A 22,816-nucleotide genomic window follows, 5' to 3' on the forward strand; every position below is an offset into this window, starting at 1 on the left:
CAGATAGTGTGAAATAAACACGTGATTGTATTTCACATGGCAGTGAGAGAGTGAGTATGTGAAATTACTGCCATAGCTGCTGACTTTGGAACTGAGAAAACAGGTTCTGGTCTTGTTGCTCAGGTAAAGCGCTCCAGTACTTTCAGTTCGTGTTTCTTCATAAAACTACAAAAAAAACGTTCAGGAAGTTTCTCAGTTCAGTTTAAAAACTCACTTTTAATAAATCCTTTGCACACAACCTGATGCACTAAGGAAAAGCACGCTCGAATTATGCTACAAGGGAGCTCCAAATTATGTGGCAGGGTAGACTAAATTATGCAGCAAAAAAAGGCAACAGTCCAGGAACAGTCCAGTCAGAACTGCCAGACAAAAAGCAACCTAAGACCGGTTTCACCCTTCTAGGGGCTCTTCAGTTGGGAATAGCTTGGTTCCAGTGGCACAGTGAGCCTGGAGCCCCCGTCTCTGCATACTGTTGTCCTCTTAGTGCATTATATCATATGCACAAAAGGTGATAGGAGGAAAGCTTGCAATAGGTTTAACCACTGGTAATCCCTCTGTAGCATTCTAAACCATCATACTTTTGCCCACCATGCCAACTCAGTTTAGACCCAGCCCTATGCAAATCAGCATTGACTCTGCTCCAGTAGGAACAGTCCAGCCAACCTTCCAGGCCAGACTCTCCCTTAACCAAATACAAGAAACCAAAGACCGGTTTCGCCCTGATTTTGCTAAGAATTTTGTAAAGTGTCTCCCTGGATTCAGCTTATGTGGTCTCTTCTTCTGGGAGGGGTTGGGGAAGAGTCCTTCAAACAGAATGAAACTGCTCCCGGGCAGGCACTGGTAAAACTTAAAACAGGATACAGTGGAGCAGAGGCCAAACATTCATTCAGTCAGTTGTACAGGAGCTTGTCATATGGTACAAAAGAGGACAAGGCGACCGGGTCAAAGCTGATGGATGAGGCAAAAAGGTAGCTGAAATCAAAAACAGAAGGGGTGAGATTAAATAGAGGTGGATAGAATGAGGTTGGAAGGAAGAGGTCAACTTTGGAGGCAAGAAATTAAGGAGGGAAATATTGGAGGGGTGAGATTGGGCTATGACGTAGAGAGAATAAAGGAAGAGGAGGGACAGTGTTAGAAAACGAACAAGGAGATAGTAAAGACAGAATGGAAAGAAAGATGGGAGAGTAGAGAAAAGATAAGTATGGGGATTGGAAAGAAAGAAAAAGTACAGGATAGGAATGGAGAATAATAATAGAAGATGGAGAAGAAAGAAGTTTTTGAGAGTGTGACGTCGAGGGGAGATGTGAGTGTAGATACAAAAGGGAGGCGTACATGGAGAGGATAAGCTAAGGAAGTGACAGAAAAAGGAACAAGTGAATAAGCAAGACATGGTGCGGAAAAGAAAGAAAGAGGAGATAAATGTGGAAAGGAAAGGGAAAAAGGAGGGACAGGAATAAAGGACGATAAAACAACAAAAAGGGGATAGGTAGACCAAGAGTTCACAAACAAAGAGGTCCGAGACAAGAAGAGGAATGAGGTGGGTGAGAGAGAAGTATATTCAAGATATATATTTCATCGAGTAAGGCTGGAATAAGAAACAACAAGGAAATTAGAGAGAGAGAAGAGGAGGAGGTAGATTGAAGAGAGGAGATGGGAAGAGGGAGAAGTGGAGCAGAGCAGAAATAGAGAAAGAAAAGTGGGGAGGGTGAAGGAGGAGCCCGGAGCGAAGAAACAAACTAAAAAAGGGAGGAAGGAGAGAAGGACAAGTGAGAGAGATTGAGTGGAAGTGGATAAGGAATAAGATAAGGTGCAAGGATGAGATAAGAGCAGCATGGAGATATCATATAGGCATTTTAGGTAGAATAACTTGTGCACAAGATGCAGTGGCACCCATTAAGTGGGGTGCGAGGAGCCCACTGCATCTCTATAATGAGTGTCTATTAATACCAACCCAGAGATAAGGAGGGCATTTTATTCTCGTTTGCATTAGGGCCTATGGCACCCTTACTATACATCCGATTTCGGTAGTGTGCACACCGCACATGCTTGCATATTAACTTGTTGCTTGTCTTCAGTGCATGCAGCCTTAGCTGCAGTGCACGGAGCATCTTTAATGCCGCACATAGAGAACAACAATTAAGAGAGAATATTGATGTTCACCTATCCAAGAATACACACTTTTTGTTAACTTTCTCACTATCTCGAAAAAAAATCTGGTTTTTTTTAGAATGGCACCTCCTATGTACATTTTGTGGGAGGGGAGTCTCACTCCGTTGAGACCCCTAAGGTGTGGGAGGGTGGGCAAGGTGTTGCCCATACAGGGTAAGTGGAGGGGACAGGTTCTGCATGGGTTTTGGGGGGTAACTAGATCAGTGTAGAGAGGGCGAGGGGATTATGGAGAGGAGTAGCAGGAAAAAAAACACGGGTGTATTTCACTAAAGGCACCTTGTAATGTAATTATAGATGGAGCATACATGCTCAGGTAATGCTCTGATATTAAGTGACATTACATTGTTTACCTGCCGCCTGGCACAGAAGCTGTTATCCTGATTGGTCCAGTATTTGTATGTTTGCAAGAAACACATTATAATACAGGAGATTTGGGTTTACAGCTTCAGGGTTATAAAACTATTGCCACCACCAGATTAGAATCTACCATCGGGGGTGTGTGAAAGAATCTCTTTGGTCAACTCAGAGGAGTAAACTTGTCCCCAAAGGCTGGTGAATTATCTGCAGACTGATAAAGGGCTCCTTCGAGGTTACCATTTGTAATTCAAATGCTCCGAATGTATAAAAGCTCCTAATGGAACGACCTACTTGGGACGGGCCCTTGATCATCTTTTGTGATCTCAATCTTCCTCTTGAACCTTTGAGTTCTGAGGCCACGCGCTCATATTTGAGCAGCCCGATCCCTTTGACGCACCTTTGGGTCCCGCACGGTTAGAGGGGGGCCCGATTGTGTTCTGCGTCGGTGGCTCTGGCTCCAGTGGGCCCCCAGGGATCCATTCCTGGATCTGGACCGACGTTGGTCGTACCATCTCTAACTTCACCGGCACCGATGCCAATGCTCCTGGCCTCTTACCCATTGTCACCCCCAATTCCGACATGGAGCCAGATGGAGGTCACCCTGACTCCAATGCTGACAGGAGCCTTGCCTCCTGGATCAGAGTCTGAACCCTATTCTCTTGGGCTACGCTTTGGTGAAGACTGGGTGGGGTCGCTGGACCCTTTAGAATACCAGCCCTTTGAGGAAGAACAGAATATGGACTGGTGTGAGAAACTGGGTTAGGCCAGCGGCCTGGATACATCTCCAGGCGCTGGTCTGCTTTCTCCCCATCACGGCTATGGAGAAGGTAGCTTCCTATGCATCAATGGGGCAGAGGGCGGCTGCGGTCCATGCCCTTCAGCTACCCTAGGTGGCAGTCAAGAATAACCTCATGACAGAGGTGCTGCAACAGGAGTCTCCACGTCTGAGCCCCAACGCCAGTTCAATAACGTCCTTTTGGGTGCCTGGTGCAAACGCAGCACAGGAGCTCCTGTGAATATGCTGATTGCCTGCGTCAGAGCCCCACCTGGGAACCCAAACGTTCTCATGTGACATCCTACTCCTGAGACCTTGGTGGTCCAGCTCTCAACCTCCCAAGGAGCTTTCCCTACCGCTCCCCTGGATAGGGAATCCAAGAGGCTGGGATTCATTTGGGAAGAACATTTTTCTTCCGCAGCCTGGCATTGCAGTCCATGAACACTGCATGCTTTGTAGGTCGTAATTCCCACACTCTGTGGGATGCAGTGCTGCCACAGGTCCTGGAAGAGGCCGGGCCATACTCTCCTAAGCTGTCATCAATGGAAGAGATGCAGAAAAGGTCACAATTCAATGCAGACTTGACACAACCGACTAGCTAGGCAGAGTGGTTTCCCATGAAGGTGGCTCGTAGGTGCCATGCCTGTCTGAGGACAACTGATGTTTTGGGGGATATCCAAGCTTCCCTCATGGACATGCCCTTCATTGAAACTCGTCTCTTCGGAGATAAGGCGGAATTTGCACTCGAGCACTTCAAGGATTCTTGTGCTACTGTCAGGAATACGCTCCACAGGATCCGGTTGTTGCTCATAGGGGTCAGACTCCTAATGTTACCAACACCCTGATATGAATATACAGGGAGTTTGAACCATTAAGCGAGGGAAAAAAGGGAAAGGGAAGGAACTGCTGGGACAAGGGTTCTGAAAGACATAAACATAAGACACGATTATGCAAAGCCTGTATCAAACAACTACTCTCATCAATTCTCGCTAAACGAAGAGTTACTGTAGTCTCCCAAAGAACATACCTTCAACATAGAACCAGCACACACTCAGCAGTTCAGGGATAAAGTATAATAATACACAGGCCAGTTCTCCAGCCAAAGAACAATGAGAAGGCTCAGTCTTAAATAAGGATATTGTTTCTTAATGTTCCATTGAACCATAGAGTTTTCGCATTGAAAACTGAAAGTAGCTAAATGCTTCCAACTTCAAATTAATGTTCCTGGAATATTACTTCATATTTCAGTAAGTACAATGTACGTGCAATCCCAACGACAAATGAATAGTTTTACACCCGGTAGAATGTAGTGGCCACCACAGTCCTCCGTTGTAAATAACAAAACCAGGATCTCCACAACCACACGGCGGCAAGTGGTCACCAAACCACCTTGCTCCGCTGGCGTCCGAGATAGTGTTGCTTCCTGGAACGGCAACGCGTGGTAAACGTACACACCGCGTTCCGCTAGTACCCCCAAGATAAGACACAGTGATACAGCAGCATGTAGCTCCCACCACAATGCTCCGCACCTTCTCCCTTTATGCCCCAGATGAATATGAACAGTAACGCGTGGTCTGCCGACACACAACGTTCCGTTGACTGAATACACAAGCGCCGCCGTGCTGGACAGATGATACGAACTGGGGAGAACAACAGGGAAATCCGGATCTACACGGTAACGCATCGTCGACCGACACACTGCGTTCCGTGTACGTAGATGGCGCAGCCGCGCCCAAATAACTCACCCTCTGCTGGGTCAAGCAAGGATCAACCACTGGAATAGCTGGAAACGCTCCCGGAGAACCGCAGAGAGTCTATCTCCCGTGACTCCGGTTGGGAAATCAGGAAACCACAGAATAACGAGCATTCGCCATAGCGCGTGATGTCATTAAATACCTCCCACTACAGAGGATCATGGGAGTTGTAGTCCATAAGCGCTAGGTAGGCGCTGCGAGTCCCGAATCCTGACAGCTACAGCCAGGTTTTTTTGGTCTCATGGTGGCACCCATCCATCCCAATTCGCCTTTCACTCCTTTCGTGGATACGGAAGGGTTTTCCGTGCTCTACCAATTCCCGCCCAGCAACCATGCAAAGCTTGCCCCCCAACCTCTGTGAGGAAAAGGGCATGGTACCAACAGACATTGTGGATCAGGGGGCCAGCGGTCTGGTCAGTCCGCCACCATCCGGCTGAAACTGCTCCAAACCCTACTAGTCTGCCCCTTTACAACCATGGGCATCCAATTGGTGGCAGAATTCGCCATCACCTGCCTCTGGCAGTCCATAACATTGGACAGGTGGGTTTTGCATATGGTCTGAAGGGGTTACTCTCTCCCCTTCAAGACTACCCCTCCCCCATGCCACCATCTCTAGTCCTGTCTCCGCGAGGAGGTTGCGGCTCTCTTGGCTAAAGGAGCCATAGAGAGGATTCCGTGCTGCAGGTTAGCTGTGGTTGCTATTACTGCTACTTTCTAGTTTCCAAAAAGGACAAAAGCCTTTTTCCTATTCTCGATCTGAGATCCCTCAATCGCTTCCTTCAGAATGCTCATATTGGCACAGATCTTGTCTACCCTGGACCCAGGAGACTAGATGGTAGAGTTGGACTCGCAGGACGTTTGTTTTCATATCCCCGTCCTGCATACCCACCGGCGCTATCTGTGGTTCACGGTAGGCCACAAGCATTTTCAGTTCACCATGATCCCCTTTGGACTTACCAGTCCCCCTCTGGTGTTCACCAAGGTGATGGTGGTGGTTGCAACTCATATGGAGAGATCAGGGTTACCAGTACTCCCCTATCTCGAAAACTGGCTCCTGAAGGCCGGCTCGCCCCAGGCTGTTGTCTCCCACCTCCAGAGTACAGCAAACCTTCTGCACTCGCTGGGGTTCACTATCAACATGCCAAAGTCACACCTGACTCCCTTTAGGATGCTCTCTTTCATCTGAGCTGTTCTGGACACGGTACACTTTCGGGCTTATCCTTACTATCAGTGAGTCCAGGATATTCAGATTATTATACCAATGTTTCAGCCTTTATCCTGCGTTTCAGTGAGACTGACTCTGAGGCTGCTGGGCCTCATGGCCTCCTGCATCCTGCTGGTGGGTGACACATACCAGATGGCATGTGCGGGCTCTGCAGTGGGACCTGAAGTTCCAATGGGCACCTCATGGATATTTCTCCGACATGGTCCATATCTCAGAGGGAAATGCACAAGATCTGCAGTGGTGGATAACCTCTTCCACTTCCTCCAACCAGATATGACATGTGTCACTCCTGGGATGGGACTGTCTTCTGGGAGAGCTGGAGATCAGAAGACTCCACCAGAATACGTGCTCCACATCAACATGCTAAAGCTCTGTGCAATCTGACTGGCATTGAAAGCCTTTCTACCCTCCATCAAGGAAAGGCTAGTGCAGGTGTTCACAGACAACACCATCGCCATGTGGTACTGTAACAAACGTGGTACTGCAACAAACAGGGCGGGTGGAGTTGTGGACCCTTTGTCAAGAGGCCCTGCACCTCTTTACATGTCTGGAACAGCAGGGCATATCCCTGGTGGTTAAACATCTGCAGGCTCTCTGAAAAAAAGAGCAGATGAACTCAGCTGAAGATGCCTAGTGGATCACAAATGACGACATCACCCGGAGGTGGTGCGGGGTCTCTTTCAGCAGTGGGGAGAACCTTGGTTAGATCTGTTCGCCTCTGCAGAGAATGCACAATGTCAGCAGTTTTGCAGGTTGGGGTTTTCAAGGCAGATCTCGCTCTGAGACGCTTTTCGTCTCAAGTGGATTTCAGCCCTCTTTTACGCCCATGACACTCCTGCCCAGCGTTCTCAAGAAGAGCAAGAACAACCTAGCCCAAGTCATCCTTGTGGCTCCAGACTGGCATGGAGAGTTTGTTATCCTGAGCTATAGAGCATGGACATCGATCCAACCGACCAGGCTGCCCCTTCAGGAAGATCCTGTCACAGCCGCAGGGGAGAGTTCTTCACTCAAACCTGTCCACTCTCAGTCTTCCTCTGTGTAGGAGGCTGGTTCAGTATATGGGGCACACCTATTGGTGATGCACCCTGCACTGCGCCCAGGCAACCCTTAATGATAGTAATGTGGTCCCTGATAACCAAAGCTCTCAAGGGGTAGCTGTGGAGAGCAGCTAAGGCTTATCCAGTAAGGTGTAAAGCGGGTGCATTATCACAAAAATCTGTGAGTGATGCTCACACAGAAAAGAACCACCCAGTGTTAGAAAAATAGGATTTTTTTATTACAACACCAATCACTAAACTACTTTGGTATATCTCCTACCCGGAGATATTTATAGACAACACATATACCATAAAAATCAGTGAATAAGCACATAGAATCACATGGGCCCCTATGGGGGGAGCCAAACCATGTACTAAGAAAATGGAATGTGAATTGGGTACCCAAACAAAACTACCACCCAAAGATCTTCAGGACTGGGGTAGCATGGAACCACCAAAGGTAAGTTGGTAGGACTCCCTAGGTGCCCGGGTGCAGAGGTGATACCCCGGGTCTGTGTCCATAGAAGAACATGGGGAAATCGTGGTCAAGTTTTAGAGGATTCAGGACCCGTCCCAGAGGACACCAAGAAAACCCGTAACTCCTGTCCCTCAACCAGGGTTAGAGCGGAAGGGTCGTTCTCCTCATCATTTACACTACAACAGGGAACCAGGCAAAGGTGCCCCCTCTCTCCTTTGTTATTCCTTCTGGCCATAGAACCCTTTCTGTATCACAACCGCCATAATAAAAACATTCCCGGAATTTCATTTAAAGACTGCACGATAAAACTTACAGCATACGCAGACGATGTACTAGTCGTTTCAGAAAAGGCCGGGGAAGCGATACCAGCTATTATGTCTACTATTGAGGAGTTCTCGGAAGTATCGGGATACAAAATAAATAAGGACAAAACGGAGGTCAAACTATTCAATAAGCAAGGAAAGGAGGAAATCTTGGGGGACTCTGGTTTAACCTGGCAGCCGGGTTGCTTCAAATATCTGGGGTTAGACTTTGATAAAGACCCTATTGCTACCCTACGAATTAATGAGGATCAGCTCTTAAAGAAAATGTCAAAACTGCTTGACGGTTGGTCTCCTAAGTTTTTGTCGTGGTGGGGGAGGGCTGAGACCCTAAAAATGATGGTGACCGCGCTGGTGAACTATCTAGCGAGTATGCTTCCAATGACTTTCTCAGAGGACTTTTTACACAAGGTGGATAAACTCTTTGGTACATTCTTGTGGCAAGGGAAGAAGCCCAGGGTATCAATGAAGAAGCTGCAACTAGCTAAAGACAAAGGCGGCCTGGGTGTTCCCAACTTTAGTAATTACCAAACAGCGTTCTTGTGCAAAAAAGGGGTACACTGGTTGAATGAAGACCCAATGTATGTCCCGCTTTGGGTAGATATACAGAAATCCCTAGTTGGCAATGTTCCCCTCCATGCGCTACTCACCATGGATCTGACACATCTTCCTCACTCAAAATACATCTTATTGAACACGAGACGTGCCCTTTTAAGGCTGGAACAAGTTCACACGACTGGCCTTAGGGTCAAAAACACCACCTCGGTAGCCTTTTGGCATAATCCCGCCCTTAGACTTAATGGGGAACCCCTTAACTGGGAACACTGGTCTGAAAAGGGTATTAATATGGTGAGTGACCTCTATGACGGGCACTACCCGTTACCTTACTCCACGATCCAAGCAACACATTGTCTTACACCGATGGACTTCTATGATTTCCTCCAATTAAAGACACTCCTGTCCACACGCTCTCTCAAAACCTCAGAACCATGGCTTAAGCCACAATTAGCACGTATTAAAGCGACAGGTCATTTTGTGTCAAAGGTTTACAAACTTCTCCTGCCTTTGCCGGGGAAAGCCCAAAAACGTAATGAGTCATGGTGGGAGGTGGAGCCCAACACAACGGGGATTACATTCGACTGGGACAAAATTCACACTACAGCCCTTGTGAACAAAGTCTCCCCAATATTGTCACAAACCAAATATATGCTACTTAACAGGGCGTATTGGACACCGCAAAGGCTTTTTAAACTCCAACTAAAAGACAACCCCGATTGTTGGAACTGTAATTTGGTTGCAGGAGATCTAGCACACATGCTTTTTCATTGCTACTCGCTAGAAAACTATTGGGAGAAAATATTTGATTGTATAGAACATATTCTTAAGATTAAACCTCCAAGAGAATTGTATATGTTATTTTGGGTGCTCTGGATCCAAACGTGACCAATGACAATGACCGACAATTATTAGACTTACGACTCACCCTGGCATGCAAGGTAATATTATGTAAGTGGAAGAACGCCTCCGAAGTATCCTTCAGGATGTGGCAAGAATGGGTATCGTGCATCAGAGGAGCAGATAATCATGCTTTACACTCCTCCCCTTGGCGTGTTTCCAACAAGAAGCTTTGGAAATCCCTCGATGCCTCTTCCTTTTCATTTGACCCTCCGAAGGAGCATTCTTTGTAATTGTCCCACTGATAAAGGAAACATACATACCTGCCACTGGTACACTATATGGCAATACCCAAGCCTGCTGGTACTTGTTCGAACCACTGAACATTGGCCTGTTGTGTGTGGAGGATAATCCTGGCCTAGGAAGATCTCGCTACATGCTTGTCACCCCTTCCAATGTTACATTGAGGTATGCCCGCAACCTTTGGTATATGATATGCACTATTTTTGTACTCTGCATTTGATATTCGGCATTCTGTATTTGTACTTTACATTTTGTATTCTGCATTTTTCTTATATTTTACTTATTTTATATTATGTTCATGGCTGTGCTCCCTCTACGATTTGATGCATGTATTCATCCCTGGGATTCCTTGCTCTTTCCATTGTCAGTTGTCTGATTCCAACTTCAGCCAATGCATCCCGTATCTTATGTATTCTTAGTATTCTTTATTGTTTACTTTCCTTTTGTTTTTCTAATAATAACGACTTGAAATAAAAAAAAGAATACGGGAGGATGGACAGCACCCCCACCCATTGATACCTAAAGAAGCAGGGTACCCATACCAGGGAGCCCAGTTGCATAGGTGTGAAGTGTTGTCGGAACCGCCCTGTGAAGTCAATGGGGAACATCGGCTGTCCATTGGCTATAGTGACCCATGGATCAGGACGAAAAGTACCTGTGAAGAGCGAAGACAGAGTCCAAGCCACCTGGAGTTGCCCAGGAGGTGCAGGAGCACGATGCCAATCCTTCTCTGGGGCACTTCACAGTAGGACGGATACCTTGAAGATGCAGCTGTGGAGTCCAGGCAATGCTGTAGGATCACAGGAGCCGTCCATAAGTTGTATCACGCCGTGGCCAGCAGGACCACCAACAAACCTTGGCAAATGCAACAGATGTGTTGCAGGTTGAAATGCGGAGTTGAGGACCCGCAAGGTCCTACAGACTGACCCAGCACCGGTAAGTCAGGGCCGGCCCTCAGCAATCAGAAGAGCCAGCAGGAATCAATGTAGATCCCGGAGAAACCCTGTGTCAGCAGGCACAGGGTGTCATAGGGAGCTCCCAGCATCTCACTGAAGAGGTAGTCCCACGTCAAAGGAGATGCAGAGAGAACTTAGCTTTTGGAGCTGTGTGATGCTTGGCGCTGGGGTTTCTAGGAGCTCGGAGATCCTCTGATTGGAGAGTCAACAAGATTTGGCAATGGCAGGCAGACGTGGTGCACAGGGACATGGTTCCAACAGCTGCGGCGAGGGACCACAGTTTTCCAAGTTATACAGAAGACAGGTCCAACCTCTGGAGAGCCACAAACCACCACCTGTGTTGTAGAGCCTACGAGAGTCCACGGGACAGCAGGCTCAATAAACCAATCATCATCATAGAGGTGCCTGCAGTTGCAGGGGAGTGACTTCTTCACTCCAAGGCAAATTCCTTCTTGCTGTCCTTGATGCACACAGAGTCCTTGTGACTCAGTAAGATGCATAGTCATGGAGGTTGCAGTATCTTTGCAGAGCACGGGGATGGAGTTGCAGTAGGAGCAGTCTTGCCTTGGCTTCCGGCCCAGTCCAGCAGCAGGAGAGTTGTGTGGAAGAATTCTGTAGATGAATCTTGCAGAGAAATCCTTGTCCAGATGAAATCTAGGAACCCACCCTCAACAAAGCCCTTTTGTTACCCAGGAAGGGGATTGTACAGCTTCTGTAGTGACCCATCTATTGGGGAGTTAGGGACGCTACTCTGGTGGATTGACTAGTCAGGTGCTCCAAGGGGGCTCTGCTTAACTTAGATTCAAGATGACAGAATCAAGCGCCCACCTGTGGAGCTCTGGACACCACCCGGGGGAGGAGCTGGACAGGGGGGTTGCCACTCCCCTCTCCTTTGTGTGGTTTTGCGCCAGAGCGGGAACTAAGGGCTCCTGCACTAGAGTAAACCGGTTTATGCAAGGGGGGCACCAAATGTGCCCTTCAAAGTAGTCTGGTGGCGGTTGGAAGCAGCCCACCCTAGCTCAGAGACATCTAATTCTAAAGGAGAGGTGATTACACCGCTACTCCACAGGAAATCCTTTGTTCTGCCTTCCCCTTCCTGAGCTATGCTCACCAGCAGGAGGGCAGAACAGTGTCTGGGGTTGGCAGCAGCAATGGCTTGCACGCAGACCCTGCAAGGCTACGCATTTAGACATGGTGGGTCCTCTAAGGAGCCCCCAGTACGTGGTATCATGAAACTAACACAGGAATAAGTGAAGTTGCATGACTCCAACATGTTTGATACCAAACATGGCCAGGTTTGGTGACGCCATTATGTAGTTGGACATTTCGAGTTTGCCAGTGCGCACCTCATACCTTAAAATGGCTTCCATGCACTTACAAAGCCCAGAGAATGGAGTCCAGGGTTTGTAGGTGTGCCTCTGCTCATGCAGGGCCACCCTCACACTTAGAACCATGCACCATGCCTATAAGTTAAAGGGCCTACCTTAGGGGTGACTTATAGGTTTTAAGTGCAGTGTCCGGGATATACGGTAAACCTTATATCTGGGGTGAAATGTGCATGCGCCATTTCACATAGGCTGCAGTGGCAGGCCTGCAGGCACAGTTTGGGTGGCATAATACATGCTGCAGCCCTTGGGAGACCCCTGGTGTACCAATGCCCTGGGTACCTTAGTACCATATACTAGGAACTTACAGGGGTACACCAGTATACCAATTGTGGGGTGTACAAAATACTTACCAGTCAATTTAGGGGAGAGAGCACTGGCACTGGAGTCCTGGCTAGCAGGATCCAAGTGTACCACAGTCTAAACACAAAGTCATGAAAAGAAACTGACATCAGTGTGCCTTGGTGGTGCCCACACAGGTTCCGCAACATCACTTCCAACGCGGCTGATGACATACATGGAGCAGATCGAAGACACCTACTGTCGTGCAGGGGTACTGTTCATGAAAAATCTTTATGCCACTCTGTGCCACTCCATTCTATGCCACTCCACTCCACGCCACTTTACTACACTACAATGCCAATGCACCCTACATCACTCCATTATATACACCTCCAATCTACTCCAAACTCCACTCTACACCCCTCTGCTATATCCCATGCCACTCTACTCTTCGCCACTTAACTCTACAATACTCCAGTCTACACCACTTCACTGTACTGTACAACACTCAACGCTATGCCACTTCTCTACGCTATCCCACTTTATGCCACTCTACCCCACTCTAATCTCTGCATTTCCACTCCATGCTACTCCACGTCACTCCACTCTCTTCTGCGCTATTTAACTCTATGCCACTTTACACCACCCCACTAATGTTTAGTCATGCTGAACAGCAGCCACGCTGCTGTACAAAATGGCTAAAAGACAATGACAAAATCAGTAGGTCTTGTGTAGGCGAGACCTATTGACTTTGCCAATGTTTGCTTTAGATTGTTGCTGTTTTGTTCAGTTTGATAAGACTGGTCATGTGGGTTTTGTGTAGGTTTCACATAAAAAAATATATTAGATTGCATTGATTTCCTCCATGCTTTTCAGAGGAGGTAGCTTTCGGGGATAATGCCATCTGCTTTGCTATAGGACATTCTGATTGTAATTTCTGTGTTTTAGCACAAACTGTGTTAGCGCATGTAGTTGTACGGTGCACTTTTGTTAAACGTGCTGCCTTCGCAGTGTCGACATGTCCACACTTGCCCTGCTTTCTAAACCTGAATGTACCCAATCTTTGAATCTCCAGTCTGTGATTGCTGAACCTACACTTACTTAATCATCAATTGCCTATGTTTGATTTATTTCACTATGAGTAGTTTGTTCTGCTATGGTACTTTTCATTCAGGAATTGTGTATCATTAGAGTTTGCTGATGACTCTAGTATTGTAATTTCTCCTCTAGTCCTCCACCCTTCAAGTAACCCCACCCTTCACTCTCCCTCAGATCTGCCTTCTTACCTGTGTCCCTCCTTCTGCACCCACTTCCCCGCCTCTTTTGAGAGATAAGTATTCTGTCCTCCAGGAGGAAGATTCAGAATCACTGGGTGTTCCTCAGTGCTAGGCACACCAAAGAAGGGAAACCTGTTCCTAGGAAGATACAGTAGAGAGCTTTTCCTGACCAGCTGTATCCACCCGCAGCACTAAAATGGGTAAGAGGACAACATGACTCCAAAATCCTTCTCTAGGGGTGTGTAGGAACCTCAATTTAATATTCTTAAATCTATTCTACACAATGCATTCCAACAGGGAGATTTTATATTTCATTATAAATATGGATTTTTGTAGAATGCGCAGTGTGGTGCTAATGTTTGCTTTCCAGGGCTTGTCGCAGGAATCAGCCACAGAGTTAGTAGGGGTATCAGCTGCATGAAAGTCCTGCATAGCATGGCAAGTAATAAATATTTCAGTGTAAAATGTTCTTAATAGGATTTGCTCAGAAAGTGGTGTTTCTTGCAGCCCACAGTGATCACAAAACTAAGACCAGCATAAGGTAGGCTTAAATCCTTTGCCTGAATGGGCAGTATGAATGAGTTGCAGCCTTCACTGGCAAGGGTGTCCAGAGCAGAATTTGCATCCTTCTGATTGCAGCAGTGTTTATGTTTCATAGACAAGGATAGATGCATGGGGCTCTGTTTTGCTTCCCTAATGTCTACTTGGCTCTCTCCCACCATCAGCTTCAAGCCTACCTTCTCTTGAAATAATTCGGTCATTCTGTTAATCAGGATTGATCAAACGTGAAATAGGCTGGGCATCGGGCAAGAAGGTGGGTATGGTAGGTGGGTCAATTTGGCCTGGGAAGAATGAGTAGACAGTGAAAACAGTCAATTTTCTTAGGCTATCCCATGTCAAATTTTCCCCAGGGAAAAAGAAGAGATCCTCTCTCCTGAGTGGGCTGTTGCTAGTGCAAGGGAAGCCCAGTAACCAGACACAAGTGGGCATTTTTCTGTGGACCAGACTGGAAAACGTGAGCCAGTGGCCTAGTGTCCATGAAGACTTTCCTGCAAATAGTAGGATCTTGAGCGTGAGTCCAAAAACCTTTGTGCCTAAAAACAACCTAACTACTCACTTGAGCAACTTGCGTCTGGAACAGTATTTAAAGCCTCCATGCAATACCTCAGATAAGCATGTTTATGACCAGGAAAAAATATGGCCATAAGAAAGACCAATGGTATCTGCAGCCATGATAAGTACATTGAAAATAGTGTGGTAGTGATACCTAAACTGACAAAAAAGGCTTCTGGTGGAAAGCAACTATGTTGGAAACCTGGCAGTAAGAATAAATTACGGCTGGGTTATAAAATTTTAAACTACTAGGCGTGCAAAGCCACACCAATAAATTATATAATGAGATAGAATTGCCGATAGCATAGTTTCTCCTCCAATCTCATTTTATGATCTGTGGAAGCATTTTCATCTGGGTCATCAGATACTAGCTTCCACCAGCCCATTTCTCCTGTTAGCTCTGGCCTAACACATAACCAACGAACCCTACAAGTAGGAAGGGGATGTGGCGCAAGGGCCAGAGCTGCTGAGCTCGGAGCTGGGGAACCAGGTGTGAGCCTTGGCATTGGCTCAACATCCTGTGATTGTGGGCAAATCACTTAATCTCCCTGTGCCTAATGACAAATTAATGGGTCCTTAACTGGTGTTCAGGTGCTGGTGTTGATTAAGTGCAGTTTCAGAGCACCGGAAACCTCTGGCTGAAATTAAGCACTGGTGAAGAGAGAAATGCTTGCAGTGAGTCTAAACACTGGCAAATACTCGGGGTAGCATTCCAACCCATTGTTCTTTTGCACCCCATGCCACCTCAATTTGGACCCAGCCATATGCAAATCAGTCTTGATCTATAGGAACAGTCCATCTCGAACTGCCTAGTCAGGTCCTCCCTGAACCAGAACACAAGCAACCCAAGACTGGTTTCGCCCTGATTGGGCCTCTTTTGTCTGGTGTGTCTTGATTCCAGTAGCACAGTGGGCACGGGACCCACGTCTAGACATACCCTTGAAACACAAAAAAATGTATATGGCCGGTTCCAAACGTATGTACACACTTAGTGGCTGATTACAAGCGGCCCATGTCAGATGCAATAATTATCACACGAAATAAAATCCAACACTGAGGTGTTTGAAATGTAACGAGGTTGATAATTATTGCGTGTTTGACTTTTTAGGGCCATAGTGGTGAATGTGATGCTTGCTGCACCAAAATCCACATGCCCAAATAAATTCCAGGCCTTTGCTCCCTGTTAAATTCCAGCAGGTTTGACTTGACAACTTTTAAGAAAGGGTGTGAACTTGATCACACCTTGTAATTACTGGGTGTAATAACTGGGGTGTTTGATCAGGGACAGCAATATAATGTGCCACACACTATCAGGCCCATTTGAGGATTCTTTGTCACAACCCAACACCCTTCTTCCAAGTGTTTGGTTCTCACAATTCTTCTATCAAACCATCATTTTTCTATGCTTTAGTATATGAACACTCCTTTAGCAATCTACTACTCACTGGTTTTTGTGTCACTTTTCCCTTTCATGCAACAGATTGGTGACAACCTGGTTGCGTCCATCGTTCCTCTCAGCCATTCAAGATGTACCCTCTGACATACCGCATTGGGAAGTGTCCTATGAGCAGATATAGTTTTCCTCAATATCTTGCTGAAATTCTCCCTCACGCTGACTGCCATCTGCACATCATTCTTTAACATTCTGTTCATTCTTTCTACAAGTCCATTTACCTAGGGTGATTGTAACATAGTTGTGTTGTGCACTATGTTCATACACCTAAGAAATTCATACATATCCTCAAACTGTGCACCATTATGTTGATTAGTTTCTTGTACACCATTTCAGCAGAATTCATCCACGAGGAAGTCATTCACCATTCTAGTATTCAAAACATGCACACTTAGGAAGAGTATCCACTCAAACGTGTAGTCTAAAGAAGTAAGGATGCACATACATGTGTCCCACAAGTAAAAATCCGACCAGTCTCAAAATATCTAGTTGTTGCTTAGTACACATGCAAATAGGTGCCTTCTAGACAATATCATATTTATAACTAGCTGCACATTGTTGCAACATTTAATATAACGCGTATTTGTAAAGCTCATGCTCACCTGAGGGTATCTTGGCGCAGAATAACAGATGTCTATTCTTACCCAACTCAATGGTACTCATTTTATCGACCTCAGAAGGATGAAAGGTTGAGTGGAACCGCTGGGATTTGAACCTGTGACCATAAGGTCGAGCACAGGCCTCTGCAGTGGACGCATTAGTCCATTAAGCCACCAGAACCAGTTAACCAGTTCTTCTGTCAGTCGCCCTATGGTTGCACACTGCTAAATTTCTCTGTCTGACATCCGGCTGCCCATGTCACCCTCAGGAGCATGACTCAAATGTTCTCTCTAACACACTTAAATGGAACCACCTTCATCCATCTCTGAATTCTGCTGCCCACAATATTAAAATTATCCCCCACCCCTTTCCCAACTTTGGATTTGTCTGCACACCCTCCTATCATGTATCATTATTTTTTTTTGCTGGTCTTCATCTGGCAACGTGAAACTACTCTGGACTGATTTGTGGCGTCTACACAAAATCACATGACTGCTGTCTCTGAACAGTCTGCAATGTCACACTCTTTCCAGGCTGTAAGGCGTGACAGCCAGTTCGCCATCTTCTTTGCAGCACTGCAAATATTCTGCCAGGGAACTGCAATCTCTTATGTCAGCAAACCATTTCACAATCCTTGGCGTTGCTCTTTCAGGATCCTTGCAGGAAAAGACTTGAACTAGGACTTTATAATCAGATCATAATTGAGACCGGGTGCCCTATAAAAAGAATCAGAACTGCAGCGCTGCCCAACAGCACGCCGCCGCCTTTATCTCAATTACAGTCCTTTTGATCTGCAGTATTCACCAGCAAAGCTTTTGCAGCTAAAGCCATGACCATTTTGCTACCATCTGTACTCTGCTTCTAATTTCCTGAGGCTTGGGTCAGTAGTCAACCATGTCTTGGTCAAATCGAAATGGTTCTGCAGAGCCCCTTTGCTGATTCCAGCTTTGATCACTTTGCATTTATTCTTAGACTGTTCATTCCACAAAAGACTCAACTCTTTCCTCGTCATGTTCCACAGATGGTAAACAGTTCTTGCCAAATTCTTCAAGAAACTTTAATATCCTGCCAACACCAAAAACAAGCAGACATCATCTGTGTGTTGAGACTCAGGAGTCTTTCCAGTTGCTTTCACTACATTCAGCCTGGGCACTATTCACTCGCCAGACAACACATAGCATATGTAGATCACTGAATTAATTTAAATGGCCCCTATTCTTTCTTCACAGTTAATCCATTTGTTTCACACCTGCATAACGTCGCCTGCAAGGCAATATCACAATCATCAAACACTTTACTTAAACCAGTGTGTCACACTGAAGACATATAAAACTTTGGATACCTTATAATATGTTCTTCGTCACCCTCTGGAATAATACATTTGCCCAAGAAGTCAAAATGGCATGAAACTGAATCTAAAGCCTCCAGAAGGAGCAGTGAAGGCCTCCAGGAGCAGTGAGCTCCAGTGCAGCTTGACATGGTGGGATGCTGAGAAGAAGTCCATGACGCTGGACACTTTGACGTCAGGACACTTGGCTAACTCTTCTTAAACGTTAGGTAGAAGGTGCTGTCTGTTCTGCCCAGATGCTTTTTTGAGATATCTGAGATCAACATACGCATGGACTTTGTTGTTCCTGGTGCTTAATTTGAGCCGGTGGTTGCAGGTGGAGAAAACCGGCACTCATTTTTGGGGACCGGCACTTATTTTTCCCCATTAGATTTCAACCCAGAGCAAGGAAGTTAAAACACACACAAGGGGAAAAGGCAGAAGAGAAAGACTGACAAAAAGGGACAAAGGGGGAAAGCAGGAACCTGCAAGAGTGACATGAACGAGCAGCTTGGATTCTGCTGCCTGGATCTCACATTCTTTCATTGGGCTTGCGTTGAAGCAACAGCCCACCATCTTGAGAGTGACTGAACACAAAGCTATCTATGAACCACAAGCTAAGAATGTCACTCCAGAAAGCAGATACAAATTAATGGATGTTTGACAACTCTGATGAAATGATAACAAAAAAATATATTTAAAAAAGAAGTTAAGTTGGGCACCAAGATCATAGCTCATCTTTTGATGAAATTACTGCAGCCCATCTCCCCCTTGAAGTTGCAGCGGCGGCCAGCACAGGTAAATGTGGTGAGACGGTAGGGCTTGGTGTGAGCGGGGAGGAAGTTGACAGACAACGGAATAGGTATAATTGAATAAATAACACCTATTCCGTCGTCTGTCGGCTCCCACCCCCTGCTGTGCCCTGCCCTACTATGTTTACCTGTGATAGCCTTTTGTGAAGTTGGCTGAACTGCTGACTTTCCCAATTTAGTTGAAGACCAAGAGCAAGATTTTTTTTTTAAATCTCCAACTCCGCACAGCAACTAAATTTGCTGCCTTGGGTAAGGGTGAAAACAGTGCGGAGCCAGACCTAGAAAAAAGTGGAGCGGTGCACTCCCAGATTTTTCAGTTTCAATGAAAACGAATGATTAATTTCTTTGTGAAAAATGGATTCTTTCATAATCCAACAAATGGTGCAAAAAGCCTTCGCCAATGCGTTTCGGTCAAATGATTGAACTTTGTCAGGGCTGAAAGAGGTATAACATAAATAACATAAATACACACATATACAAATATTAGCACAGGAGATCCACAATGTTAAAAAATACTATTTATGTAAGAATAGGAGGTATCCCCGACTAAAGTTCCTAAATCGGGATCACTATATTATTTGAAAAGACAGAAATTTAGGAACATGGTTGGCAAGTGGACTGAAACTGACAACAGAGAGTACTGAATATGAATTAACGGTGCATACTATAGCTTGTAGTTAAAAAGGTACTTTATTTTATTATATTATTATAGATCTAACCTTCTAACATTCATTGGTTTAGATCCAACAGTTGTACTCATATTGTGCACTTTAGAATTTTTAGGTGTCACAATACATTACAATTTAAATATACAGTTCATTAATAATTCAAAAAAGATACATAAGTACAAAGATAGTAAATATTAATCAGAACGCATGGCTAAAAATAGATTATAGTTGCTACGCGCGTTTCGGCTATTAGCCTTCATCAGGAAGCCATGATGTATGTTGCAAATGTACCTATACAAAGTGAAAAAATATATAAAAATCCATATCAGTGTCAGTATAAAGTCCTACTAGTAAAGTTACATGTGCATTCAATACATTTAATCTATTATTTACAGAAAAGAAAATATTTTTTATAAATATAAAAAGGTCTTACTATATACATATATATGGTTACATACACTAGCATGAACAGTTCATACATTTAACGACAATGTGTTACATGCATTATTCTGTTCTCTAATTGTTTCTCTAAGTCAACATACATTGAAACCAGAGAGGAGATTCTATTCCCTAAAGCAATAAATTGCTATATCAAGGATATTTACAGTGGGTTGAAGTTCCCAGTATCTAATGCTTCTTAGCCCTGTGTTTAGTCTCTAGCTAGACATTATCTGTACAATCTAAAAGGGGACTGAAAAAGGTGGAGAATGTGTAGAAAAGGAGGAGGAAAAAAAAGGAGGAGAAAAAAAGGGGGGAGGAAAAAGAAAAAAAGAGAAAGAAAGGGAAAAAAGAAGGGAGAAGACGCAGGGGAGGAAAAGGAAGGGGACAGGAAGAGGGAATGGAGCGAGTGATTAGTTAGACCTGCTTGGATTCAGTCAGGGCAGTTTCAGGGTCAAAAAAGGTGTGGATGAAAGGGAATTAAGGAAGAAATATGTGTTACTTCGATGCAAAAATGAGCCTTACCAATCATGTATTTCAGTCGCAATACGTGGGGGGAAACTCTAGGAACACCTGGAGGGTCGCGGAAAGGCCGATGTTGTAATACAGACTGAAGCGCAGAAGGTAACCATTCGCTATGGAGAAAACATGACGATGGTATCAGTCAAATGGATTTGGGGGACATATTTTGGTTAATCTCATAATTCGATATATCTAATACCTGATGCTAAGGTCTTTGTGATTTTGAGTTTGGCCTTGGTATATCTTCAAAATTTGGTAAATATGATGCTTGCCTGTGTTCCTCTGTGTTTTCGGGAACTGGAACTGAGGCAAGAGAGGAGGAAGGATAATATATTATAGAATATATATTCACAACAGAAGGAGAAAGGCTTCTCTCGGTTATATTAGGGGGCAAAAGCTTCTGGATAGGGTAGTGATGGATTATACTCAGGGCCTGCTCCTATATAGATTATAGGATTGGCGTAATTAACGGGACCTGTATCGAATGGTAAAAGAGGTCCACATTACCTTGGCAACACAACAGCATAGGGTATCGTGGAATTATCTGTGAATAATCATAAAGAAAGGGACATCATAATTAGAACTGTTAAGGAAACAAGAGATGAAAACGAAAAAATGAATTCAAAAAGCCATTGGGAGCTACTAAGTATAGATAGCCCAGATGAGTCCTATCTGATTAGGTTACCTGGTTATATAACGGCTCTGTGTGTTTGGTCCTTCGTTCTATTTTGTGGATGGTACGTCTATACAAAAGACAAGAAAAAATACGGGGGGAAAAAATGTAAATGCTACACAGAATGGTGATTGACGCAATATTCGGCATTAGATAATGGGTCTAATCTGGCAGGGAATGGGATTTACCTTGAGTTAAAGTTTGTAGCGTCCTCCAATAAAGGGGTCTGGTTACGAGCTCTCGGGCGTCTCGACAGGATGGACGGGGGGGGGGTCAGGGTGTTTGGAAGTGGACAGAGCCGAAGGCCGCCAAATCCCTGCCAGGGGCCCCTACGCAAATATGTATCCATCCTCAGAGGATTATTATATTAAGGCTATATATTGGCGTGGTGGCCCCTGGGATTTGGTGGCCCTGTGCAGGTGCACAGCTTGCACATGCCTAAGGCCGCCCCTGATTGTGCACACCAACTACTGTTCTAAACTAACAAGGGAACACAGCTAAGAGGTGCGGCTACTGGAGTCCGCCATTGGTTCTTTGCTATTACAGTGCGGAGCCAGACCGTCTAAGATTGCCTTGCTGCTCCTGTCATGCCTTCTGCTGGCGCTCAAACAGGATGCCTTGTGCAATGCACAGCGTTGTACCTTGGTGCAGAGGTCAGTGTACACTCTCTAGCAAAGGACTTGTTCTTGAATTCATACATTCTCGTACAACTTCCTGAGCCTAGACAAACTCACAACACAAGGAACTCATACACCGGATGCAACAAACATGCAATGTTTTTTTGTTTTTTTTAGAAATAAACAAATGTCTTCTTGTAAGTACCTGCGCCAAGGGAGTGTTAGTTTTTGCCAAAAAGCCCAGTCTATCTCTTAGTAGATTGTGTTTTGCATCAAAATCCAAGGGCATTTGCACCGATCCGCCCCTACAATGCCCCAGTAACTCCCCTTGATGAAATAGTAAATATTCTTGCAAGACTTTGGTCAATGTCAGTGCTTAATTATTAAAATAATAAGTGACTGGGCACAAGCTATTTCTTTGTAGGCCACTACAGCTATGGTCCCTTCCAGAGCTGTAAAATGCTAGTAACAACGACATCTACTTACTGTTACAGTCCTCTAAATGTTAGAATATGGACTATACTAGGTGACCCAAAGTTGTAAGAATGGCCTGAGCACCCTAGGATTATTTGTATACGTATATATTGATTTTTGTATACACTTTGCACATATGCTTTATTCAAAGTAGTCTGACAGCGCTACCATGTGGGGCACTATCATAACTATGAGCCGTGTTACAAAATATGAAAGGTGCCAGCACAGGCAATCACCAGCACAAATTAAACACTTGTGAGTTTCCTTGCGCCAGCACAAAGTGTTAGTAAATGTGGCCCTAGTGCCTTGTATGGAATGCCCACAATGTGTGTTCACCAAAGGGCGACTTCAAGGAATTGCAAAACTTCTTGCTAACCCAACACCTGAAGTTGTCTGCCATTACCTG

The 22,816-nt window shown here is 45.3% G+C and overlaps 1 protein-coding gene across 1 annotated transcript in view; it reads left to right on the forward strand.

Moving 5' to 3' along the window:
- Positions 1-13,788: 13,788 nt before the first annotated feature.
- The window catches only part of LOC147673488 (methanethiol oxidase-like), a 65,196-nt gene continuing 56,168 nt past the window's right edge, over positions 13,789-22,816 (forward strand). The window contains exon 1 of the mRNA XM_086947344.1: positions 13,789-13,913. Within this exon, the coding sequence (XP_086803470.1) occupies positions 13,910-13,913 (4 nt within the window). The 5' untranslated portion in view covers positions 13,789-13,909. The remainder of the gene's footprint in view (positions 13,914-22,816) is intronic.

Source organism: Lissotriton vulgaris, chromosome 12 (genome assembly GCF_964263255.1).
Source record: "Lissotriton vulgaris chromosome 12, aLisVul1.2, whole genome shotgun sequence".
Taxonomy (NCBI): domain Eukaryota; kingdom Metazoa; phylum Chordata; class Amphibia; order Caudata; family Salamandridae; genus Lissotriton; species Lissotriton vulgaris.